Raw genomic sequence first — 11271 nt, 5'->3', positions numbered from 1 at the left:
GGGTAATGCCATTACTGTTGACGCCTTAGGGTTGAGTTTGAGTTGTACAAAATGATCGACAGTGTGGAGATGTTTCAGGAGGTATGGGGGCTCAGGGGGGCTGTCTGTACGGCTGGAGAGGAGGGGTTGGATGGACGGTTGGAATGTGCTGCTGGTTGGTGTATTGTACTGTGGTGTTGGGTACTGGATAATGTGATTGTGTGGAGGTTGTGGTGTCACGCAATGTGTTTTTAGGGGTGGGGGTGTTAGTGTAATGAGGATGGCTCATTAAAGTAAGACAAGTCAGTCTCTCTCTCTCTCTCTCTCTTAACAGCGCTCTGCACAGGCAGCAGTGAAGGACAGTGATAAGATCTTTACCGAGCTGATCCGCTCCATTGAGAGAAGGCGCTCTGAGGTGAAGGAGCTGATCAGAGCCCAAGAGAAGGCTCAAGTGAGTCAAGCTGAAGGACTCCTGGAGCAACTGGAGCAGGAGATAGCTGAGCTGAGGAAGAGAAGCACTGAGCTGGAGCAGCTCTCACACACAGAGGATCACATCCATTTCCTCCAGGTAACTCAACTGCCTTGATACAAAAAATGTGATATGAAATTAAAACTCAATGTGAAACTCTCAATCATTTGGTTCTGTTCTCTCTCTCTCTCTCCCCCCAGAGTTATCAGTCTCTCTCCGGTACCAGTGTATCTTCAGACTTACCCAGCATCGTTGTCCGTCCTCTTCAGTACTTTGGAGATGTGAGTAAGACTGTGTCTGAACTGAGAGAGAAACTAGAAGACGTCCTTAAAGGAGAATGGACCAAGATCTCCACTACAGGTGTGTTGAAAATAATAAGAACATCAACTTTGGACCATTGAAAGTTCCCTACTAGTCATATACATGTGGAATATGGTATGATGATAACATTCCCTCTCTCTGTGAATGTGTTTGTGTGTCTGTAGTGAATATAGTGGATGTTGTACTGCCTCCAGAGCCCAAGACCAGAGAACAGTTCTTACAATGTGAGTCTCTTTATTCTGAAGTAACTAACAGTCTCTTTTTACTGACACTCCTAACAATCCCTCTAGAAATATATAGCAATAGTAGATCTAATCAAAGACTGGGTATCTATCTGACTCCTCATATTTCTCTGATTTGATCTCTGCTGTGCTCTAATCAAAGACAGGGTTGATACAGTATCTGACTTCACTTATTGTTCTAACTCCCCTCATTGGTCTCTGCTCTGCTCTTCTCCCAGATTCCTGTCAGCTCACACTGGACCCAAACACAGCAGACACAAGCCTCTCTCTGTCTAAAGGGAACAGAAAGGTGACACGTACAGGCCAAGTCCAACGATATCCTGATCATCCAGACAGATTCACAAACTACCAGGTTCTGTGTAGAGAGGGTCTGTCTGGACGCTGTTACTGGGAGGTGGAGTGGAGTGGGGAGTGTGTTCATACAGCAGTCTCATATAAAGACATCAGCAGAACAGGGACAGATGGTGTATTTGGACACAATAACAAGTCCTGGAGTTTAGTGTGTTATAGTGGTGGTTATTGTTTCAGACACAATAATGTTGTGACTAAAGTATCAGGCCCTCAGTCCTCCAGAGTAGGAGTGGACCTGGAGCACAAGGCAGGTACTCTGTCCTTCTACAGTGTCTCTGACACAATGACCCTCCTCCACAGAGTCCAGACCACATTCACTCAGCCCCTCTATCCTGGGTTTAGGCTCTATAATGGTACTGCTGAGCTGGTTAAACTGTAGTAGGGTCCACATAGATACTAGTCATGCTGGTGTAGTCTATAGCTGAGCTGGTTAAACTGTAGTAGGGTCCACATAGATACTAGTCATGCTGGTGTAGTCTATAGCTGAGCTGGTTAAACTGTAGTAGGGTCCACATAGATACTAGTCATGCTGGTGTAGTCTATAGCTGAGCTGGTTAAACTGTAGTAGGGTCCACATAGATACTAGTCATGCTGGTGTAGTCTATAGCTGAGCTGGTTAAACTGTAGTAGGGTCCACATAGATACTAGTCATGCTGGTGTAGTCTATAGCTGAGCTGGTTAAACTGTAGTAGGGTCCACATAGATACTAGTCATGCTGGTGTAGTCTATAGCTGAGCTGGTTAAACTGTAGTAGGGTCCACATAGATACTAGTCATGCTGGTGGTGATGGTCCGCAGATATAATACTCTGTTTTTCTGTACAATTATTTTTGTCTGACTGATTTAATCTTCAGAGTTTAATTCAAACTTAATGTATTTTTATCAAATGCAATGTTTTAATTGGCTACATTTACATTAATCATGATGTATGCTGTTAATGTATGTTGGTTGTCATTCAGAACCATTGAAATGTTTTCTCAATTGGTTCTCTGTCTCAATGTCATTTTCCTCAGTATCATGGAACAGGTAGTGTTACTTACTTGCTAATTGAACTATATGGGCCGGTTTCCCGGACAAAGATGAAGCCTAGTCCTAGACTAAAAAGCATGTTCAATCGAGATGTCCGGGAAACCGACCCTAAGTTTGGCATCTTTTATTCTCCCATTCTGCTCAGTCAAGCAACATTAAACCTGTCCAGCTGGTGGTGCTGTTAACCTAACAATAAAAACCCACCAGATATCTTGACTTGCCACTCAGTATATCAGTAATGTTCAGAATTGTACTTTAATATCATTGTAGGTTGATGGTATTTTTAATCCACTACCCAGAGTCAGGAACAGATGAAGTTAGGTCTGCTACTGTTCAGTTATTAAATATGATTCATGGTGATGGGAAATAAAAAATCAATCTAGTAGTAGTTTTCCTTTGCTATTTATTCCAAGGTGTGTCTTTAACTTGTAAATGGATGTGTTGAAGCTGGCATGTGGTGTGGATGATAGAATAGAGTGAATAGAGGAGAGAAGAGAGGAGGAGAGGAGAACATAATATAGAAGACAGATAAGATAGAGAGAGAATTCATACCCAGGGGAGTTACTGACTCTGGCCCAAATGACACCCTGTTCCCTACGTAGTGCACTAGGCTACTTCTGACCAGATCTAAAGTAGTGCACTACATAGGGAATAGGGTGGAGATTGGAGATTTGCTCACTGGCATTAGAATGAAGATTTCCATACAGGAGTTACTGTCTCTGTTCCAAATCTCTCCCTGTTCCCTATGTAGTGCACTAGGCTTCTTTTGACCAGATCTAATGTAGTCTTCTAGATTTTACATGTTTTCTCCCTGTCGTTAGAAAATGACAATATGGTAATGACTTTAGTGATTTCCTCCCCCTTTGTTTTTATTGGTTGTGTGTTATGTGTGTTGTTGTGTTAGGTTTTCCCCCTGTGTTCCTAATGGAAAACCCATTAACAATGAATCACAAACAAATTATATTCCAGTTGTGTTTAGACAACTTCATGGCTGACATCCCCCAGTTCTGTTAAGACCCATTGAACTGGGTCACATTCTAAATGGTCACTTGTATTGATAGTCCATACTGGGCCTAACTGGGGTTAACCATACTGGAGGGTTTCTTTCTGCACACATATTCCCTCATCTCCAGAACTTTACCTGATGTCCTCTCTCTCTCTCTCTCTCTCTCTCTCTCTCTCTCTCTCTCTCTCTCTCTCTCTCTCTCTCTCTCTCTCTCTCTCTCTCTCTCTCTCTCTCTCTCTCTCTCTCTCTCTCTCTCTCTCTCTCTCTCTCTCTCAATCTCTCTCAAAACACCTTTCAGTGCCTGTATTGGTAGTCCATACTGGGCTTTATTATGGCTCTACATACAGTACCTGTATTGATAGTCCATACTGGGCTTTACTATGGTTCTACATACAGTACCTGTATTGATAGTCCATACTGGGCTTTACTATGGTTCTACATACAGTACCTGTATTGATAGTCCATACTGGGCTTTACTATGGTTCTACATACAGTACCTGTATTGATAGTCCATACTGGGCTTTACTATGGTTCTACATACAGTACCTGTATTGATAGTCCATACTGGGCTTTACTATGGTTCTACATACAGTACCTGTATTGATAGTCCATACTGGGCTTTACTATGGTTCTACATACAGTACCTGTATTGATAGTCCATACTGGGCTTTACTATGGTTCTACATACAGTACCTGTATTGATAGTCCATACTGGGCTTTACTATGGTTCTACATACAGTACCTGTATTGATAGTCCATACTGGGCTTTACTATGGCTCTACATACAGTACCTGTATTGATAGTCCGTAATGGGCTTTACTATGGTTCTACATACAGTACCTGTATTGGTAGTCCATACTGGGCTTTACTATGGTTCTACATACAGTACCTGTATTGATAGTCCATACTGGGCTTTACTATGGTTCTACATACAGTACCTGTATTGATAGTTCATACAGGGCTTTACTATGGTTCTACATACAGTACCTGTATTGATAGTCCATACTGGGCTTTACTATGGTTCTACATACAGTACCTGTATTGATAGTCCATACTGGGCTTTACTATGGTTCTACATACAGTACCTGTATTGATAGTCCATACTGGGCTTTATTATGGTTCTACATACAGTACCTCCATACTGGGCTTTACTATGGTTCTACATACAGTACCTGTATTGATAGTCCATACTGGGCTTTATTATGGCTCTACATACAGTACCTGTATTGATAGTCCATACTGGGCTTTACTATGGTTCTACATACAGTACCTGTATTGATAGTCCATACTGGGCTTTACTATGGTTCTACATACAGTACCTGTATTGATAGTCCATACTGGGCTTTACTATGGTTCTACATACAGTACCTGTATTGATAGTCCATACTGGGCTTTACTATGGTTCTACATACAGTACCTGTATTGATAGTCCATACTGGGCTTTACTATGGTTCTACATACAGTACCTGTATTGATAGTCCATACTGGGCCTTACTATGGTTCTACATACAGTACCTGTATTGATAGTCCATACTGGGCTTTACTATGGTTCTACATACAGTACCTGTATTGATAGTCCATACTGGGCTTTACTATGGTTCTACATACAGTACCTGTATTGATAGTCCATACTGGGCTTTACTATGGTTCTACATACAGTACCTGTATTGATAGTCCATACTGGGCTTTACTATGGTTCTACATACAGTACCTGTATTGATAGTCCATACTGGGCTTTACTATGGTTCTACATACAGTACCTGTATTGATAGTCCATACTGGGCTTTACTATGGTTCTACATACAGTACCTGTATTGATAGTCCATACTGGGCTTTACTATGGTTCTACATACAGTACCTGTATTGATAGTCCATACTGGGCTTTACTATGGCTCTACATACAGTACCTGTATTGATAGTCCATACTGGGCTTTACTATGGTTCTACATACAGTACCTGTATTGATAGTCCATACTGGGCTTTACTATGGTTCTACATACAGTACCTGTATTGATAGTCCATACTGGGCTTTACTATGGTTCTACATACAGTACCTGTATTGATAGTCCATACTGGGCTTTACTATGGTTCTACATTTTTGTTAGTTTTTCTTTCTCTATAAACTCCAACGCGAAAGGTACTGTTTACTTTAATTTTCATAATGTCAGTACGATGTACAGTATCTCACAAAAGTGAGTACACCCCTCACATTTTTGTAAATATTTGAGTACATCTTTTCATGTGACAACACTGAAGAAATGACACTTTGCTACAATGTAAAGTAGTGAGTGTACAGCTTGTATAACAGTGTAAATTTGCTGTTCCTTCAAAATAACACAACACACAGCCATTAATGTCTAAACCGCTGGCAACAAAAGTGAGTACACCGTGAAAATGTCCAAATTGGGCCCAAAGTATCAATATTTTGTGTGGCCACCATCATTTCCCAGCACTACCTTAACCCTCTTGGGCATGGAGTTCACCAGAGCTTCACAGGTTGCCACTGGAGTCCTCTTCCACTCCTCCATGACGACATCACAGAGCTGGTGGATGTTAGAGAACTTGCACTCCTCTACCTTCCGTTTGAGGATGCCCCACAGATGCTCAATAGGGTTTAGGTCTGGAGACATGCTTGGCCAGTCCATCACCTTTACCCTCAGCTTCTTTAGCAAGGCAGTGGTCGTCTTGGAGGTGTGTTTGGGGTAGTTATCATGTTGGAATACTGCCCTGCAGCCCAGTCGCCGAAGGGAGGGGATCATGCTCTGCTTCAGTATGTCATAGTACATGTTGGCATTCATGGTTCCCTCAATGAACTGTAGCTCCCCAGTGCCGGCAGCACTCATGCGCCCCAGACCATGACACTCCCACCACCATGCTTGACTGTAGGCAAGACACTCTTGTCTTTGTACTCCTCACCTGGTTGCCGGCACACACGCTTGACACCATCTGAACCAAATAAGTTTATCTTGGTCTCATCAGACCACAGGACATGGTTCCAGTAATCCATGTCCTTAGTCTGCTTGTCTTCAGCAAACTGTTTGCGGGCTTTCTTGTGCATCATCTTTAGAAAATACTTCCTTCTGGGACGACAGCCATGCAGACCAATTTGATGCAGTGTGCGGCGTATGGTCTGAGCACTGACAGGCTGACCCCCCACCCCTTCAACCTCTGCAGCAATGCTGGCAGCACTCATACGTCTATTTCCCAAAGACAACCTCTGGATATGAAGCTGAGCACGTGCACTCAACTTCTTTGGTCGACCATGGCGAGGCCTGTTCTGAGTGGAACCTGTCCTGTTAAACCGCTGTATGGTCTTGGCCACCGTGCTGCAGCTCAGTTTCAGGGTCTTGGCAATCTTCTTATAGCCCAGGCCATCTTTATGTAGAGCAACAATTCTTTTTTTCAGATCCTCAGAGAGTTCTTTGCCATGAGGTGCCATGTTGAACTTCCAGTGACCAGTATGAGGGAGTGTGAGAGCGATGACACACATTTAAACTGGTCTAGGTCTCCTTACAGGTTGGACACATGGGTCTAGAGGTCTCTAGTGGTTGAGTCTTGGTCTGGGTCTCACTGGTTCTGTTCCAATCAGTCTTGTCTCCATCTCTGGTATATTCAGTACCAATACACCAACGTCATACACTCCAGATCTGGGTTCCAGTGCTTAATTTGAGCCGGATCTGGCACCTCTCAGATTTGACCTCATTTGTTCCAGCACCTATTTGCCCGGCTCCGGTACCTCACGCGGCATTATTTATACAATTTGTTCACTGTTTGCACTGTAAACATTTAAAAAAGCAATCAGAGTTAAATCAAGTTTCCTCCTGGTTATTTCTCCCACCTCCTAGAAAAACCATCATGTAAAAGTGAGGAGATCCTTCTGTGCAATCATCCTAATCCTTCCCCACTGATTTCAGACCTGCTCTCTTATTTCTACATATGTCCATCCACCGACGAAGTGCACGGGGGGGCAGTGCCCCGGAGCAGGTGCAATTTGGACGGAGGCTCAGTTCAAGACCAAGCAAACTTATGACCCCTGGCTTGTCAAGCAAAATTCAAAGCTGGCCTGTACAACATGCAAAAAGGTAGGGAGCTTGGGCCCGGAAATGACTGGAGGGTTGAAACTAGCAAAGGAGTGGGTGGAATGTACAGTAACATGTTCTGCCTCAGAGGTAAAAAAGCAACAAAGAGCCCTCAGAATAAAGGGTTTTGAACATGCCCAAACAATGACCCAAAAAATGAGAAATTACCCGGCTCTTCACAAGCACTTTGTAGTGTATGATGAATTATGACTTTGCTAATGTTTTCAAGTGGAACCTGAGAGGATGTTTATTCAGTTTCAGAGGGAGCCGTTTTAGAGGGACACCCCATAGAACAGAGGGAGTCTGTGTGTTGTAGACAGGGGATTGGTCAGTATGGGGAACCCCCCATATTTTGGGAAAGATTATAAGTACTGGGTTTGAACAAAGAAGATCAGAACAGACTTATTCTTTTGGGACTCTGTTCTCCGGATGCTATATAAATTATACAACTATCTGAATTGTCACTCGAGCTCCAAAAGGGAGACTGCACAATTATTACTGCACACAGGGCAGTCACCAGGGAAGTGATGGTGTTATTACTGCACACAGGGCAGTCACCAGGGAAGTGATGGTGTTATTACTGCACACAGGGCAGTCACCAGGGAAGTGATGGTGTTATTACTGCACACAGGGCAGTCACCAGGGAGTGAGGGTGTTATTACTGCACACAGGGCAGTCACCAGGGAAGTGAGGGTGTTATTACTGCACACAGGGCAGTCACCAGGGAAGTGAGGGTGTTATTACTGCACACAGGGCAGTCACCAGGGAAGTGAGGGTGTTATTACTGCACACAGGGCAGTCACCAGGGAAGTGAGGGTGTTATTACTGCACACAGGGCAGTCACCAGGGAAGTGAGGGTGTTATTACTGCACACAGGGCAGTCACCAGGGAAGTGAGGGTGTTATTACTGCACACAGGGCAGTCACCAGGGAAGTGAGGGTGTTATTACTGCACACAGGGCAGTCACCAGGGAAGTGAGGGTGTTATTACTGCACACAGGGCAGTCACCAGGGAAGTGAGGGTGTTATTACTGCACACAGGGCAGTCACCAGTGGACAATACAGGATACAGCCAGTTCATAGAGGAGCTGAAGGTGCTTTATGCTCAATACTGGCCAGAGGATGCAGGAGCACTGTATGGAGAAACAGTGATAGAATCTCTCTGCCAGAGGTTTGGCATTGGCAGTCCACGTACGGTCATACGGGCCTACAGGCAGTACAGGGACACTGATGGTAATGATAAAGGAGACTTTCCAGATGGACTTAAAGAGATATTGATGGAGGTCAGCACCATCCCCATCTCCAGATGGACTTAAAGAGATGTTGATGGTGGTCAGCACCATCCCCATCTCCAGATGGACTTAAAGAGATGTTGATGGAGGTCAGCACCATCCCCATCTCCAGATGGACTTAAAGAGATGTTGATGGAGGTCAGCACCATCCCCATCTCCAGATGGACTTAAAGAGATGTTGATGGTGGTCAGCACCATCCCCATCTCCAGATGGACTTAAAGAGATGTTGATGGTGGTCAGCACCATCCCCATCTCCAGATGGACTTAAAGAGATGTTGATGGTAGTCAGCACCATCCCCATCTCCAGATGGACTTAAAGAGATGTTGATGGAGGTCAGCACCATCCCCATCTCCAGATGGACTTAAAGAGATGTTGATGGTGGTCAGCACCATCCCCATCTCCAGTGCAGAAGGCCAGCAGGGATTTTCTCAAATGAATCTGATTTGCACCTCAACCCGCGCCTCTCTGCATACCTCCACCATATCAGGGCTACTCTTTCTGAACCTTGTTGGCCCACCCCTGACCAAATTCAACCCAGTCCCCTATGTGAGGTCATGGATTGCTAAAGGACCCAGATGTGTCACAGACACCAGGAGCAAAACAAGAGATAGGGAGGAGAAGACGCACCAGGAAATGGCCGTGTTGTGGAAGGTTCTGGAAAACTTTACAAACTTGTTCTGTCCTGTGAAGTTAATCTGAATATGCGCTTCATATTATCAGATAGGCAGGAGGCCTATATACTATAATATGTGTTCTGCTGTAGCATACATTGATTTATTTTATTTGAAGTATATTCTGATATCAAATCAAATGTTTGTCCTACAGTGATGTCTTGAAAAGTATATGAAATGTGAGTATTGTAAGCCCCACCTCTGAGTATATGAAATGTGAGTATTGTAAGCCCCACCTCTGAGTATATGAAATGTGAGTCTTGTAAGCCCCACCTCTGAGTATGTGAAATGTGAGTCTTGTAAGCCCCACCTCTGAGTATGTGAAATGTGAGTCTTGTAAGCCCCACCTCTGAGTATGTGAAATGTGAGTCTTGTAAGCCCCACCTCTGAGTATATGAAATGTGAGTCTTGTAAGCCCCACCTCTGAGTATGTGTTCATATGCATATGGAGGGTGTTCTGCAGTGACACCTAAAAATGTTGCTGTACATTGATGTCTTGAAAATTAGGCTGTAAGAAATTCAGACTTGTAAGCCCCACAGCTACACTAGAGTATGTGGGCATAGTATATGTTGGAGACAAACGCGTGGCCGACGCGTGACGGTGGCTGTGTGAGAAGCACGCCTGTATCTCTCACATAACTAGAATGACTGTGATGAGTGTGGTGGAAGGAGTCAGGCGCAGGAGGGTAATCACCGAATACAGAGTTTATTCCTACGTTGACACACAAATGCGCTCCAATAGCGATCAACGAAACAGGCACAGGGCAAACTAACATCCCTGGCAAATACACTGTAACGGAATCCAATAATACATAGGCACAGGGGGGAAATCTACCCTGGCAACACAATGTTATGAGTAGCTCCACCGAGCTACACTACTCTCACAATTAACAATCCCCCACAAGGACAACGGGGTAGAGGGAACACTTATACACTGACTAATTAGGGGATAGGAACCAGGTGTGTGTGATTGACAAGACAAGACAATTGTGATGATGATTGGGGCGGCAGTGGTTAGTAAGCCGGTGACGACGAACGCCGAAGCCTGCCCGAACAAGGAGGAGAGGCAGCATCGGCCGAAGTCGTGACAATGACATTCACTTTCTACGGTCTCTCTCCCTCTCTGCTCTGATAAACTGAGTTGAAATGTATTTGGCTAAGGTGTATGTAAACTTCCGACTTCAAATGTAAATAGAATGAGATTCACTTTCTATGATCTCTCCTCTCTGCTCTGATAGACAGGAGCCTGAACTCTCATCTCTCAAGCGTTGCACTTCATCATTTATTTAGACTCTATGCTGTAGGCCACCAAAATATTTGATCAACTTCCAAATATTGTTTTACAAAAGAGAGAGAGAGAGATAGGCTTTTGGCACGAGTGCATCGGCCATCACCAGTGAGGGAGCTGTGCATCGTTGGGTGAGTCAGTGGAACTGGAAAGCATTTTTAGGACTATAATTTCCTCCTCATATTGTAGCCTACAATATGTGTCTCCACACACCTAGGCCTCGGCTATTGATGGATTCAAGACAAGGTCGTTTTTATTGATCTCTGATTCTCAGTTTGTCAGTGTCAAAGTAGCATTTCGATCGCAGGGTTAGAGTTAGTTAGGGTTAGAGTTTGGGTTAGGGTTACTGCTGCTAGTACAGTGGAAGAATGAGGAATAGAAGTATAGAACACCATATAGAAGACATAGACATATCATTACATACAGTATAGAACACCATATAGAAGACATAGACATATCATTACATACAGTATAGAACACCACCTAGAAGACATAGACATATCATTACATACAGTATAGAACACCATCTAGAAGACATAGACAT

The 11271-nt window shown here is 43.9% G+C and overlaps 1 protein-coding gene across 1 annotated transcript in view; it reads left to right on the top strand.

The window, feature by feature from the left end:
• Positions 1–313: 313 nt before the first annotated feature.
• The window catches only part of LOC311126265 (tripartite motif-containing protein 16-like), a gene marked incomplete at its 5' end in the record, with an annotated part of 37004 nt that continues 26046 nt past the window's right edge, over positions 314–11271 (top strand). Inside the window, 4 exons of the mRNA XM_084200277.1 lie at positions 314–547; positions 649–808; positions 934–993; positions 1230–2082. Of these exons, the coding sequence (XP_084056403.1) occupies positions 314–547; positions 649–808; positions 934–993; positions 1230–1741 (966 nt within the window). The remainder of the gene's footprint in view (positions 548–648; positions 809–933; positions 994–1229; positions 2083–11271) is intronic.

The sequence above is a fragment of the Coregonus lavaretus genome (genome assembly GCF_964263955.1).
Source record: "Coregonus lavaretus genome assembly, contig: HAP1_SCAFFOLD_4393, whole genome shotgun sequence".
NCBI lineage: Eukaryota > Metazoa > Chordata > Actinopteri > Salmoniformes > Salmonidae > Coregonus > Coregonus lavaretus.
This window is presented reverse-complemented; position numbering and strand designations above follow the sequence as displayed.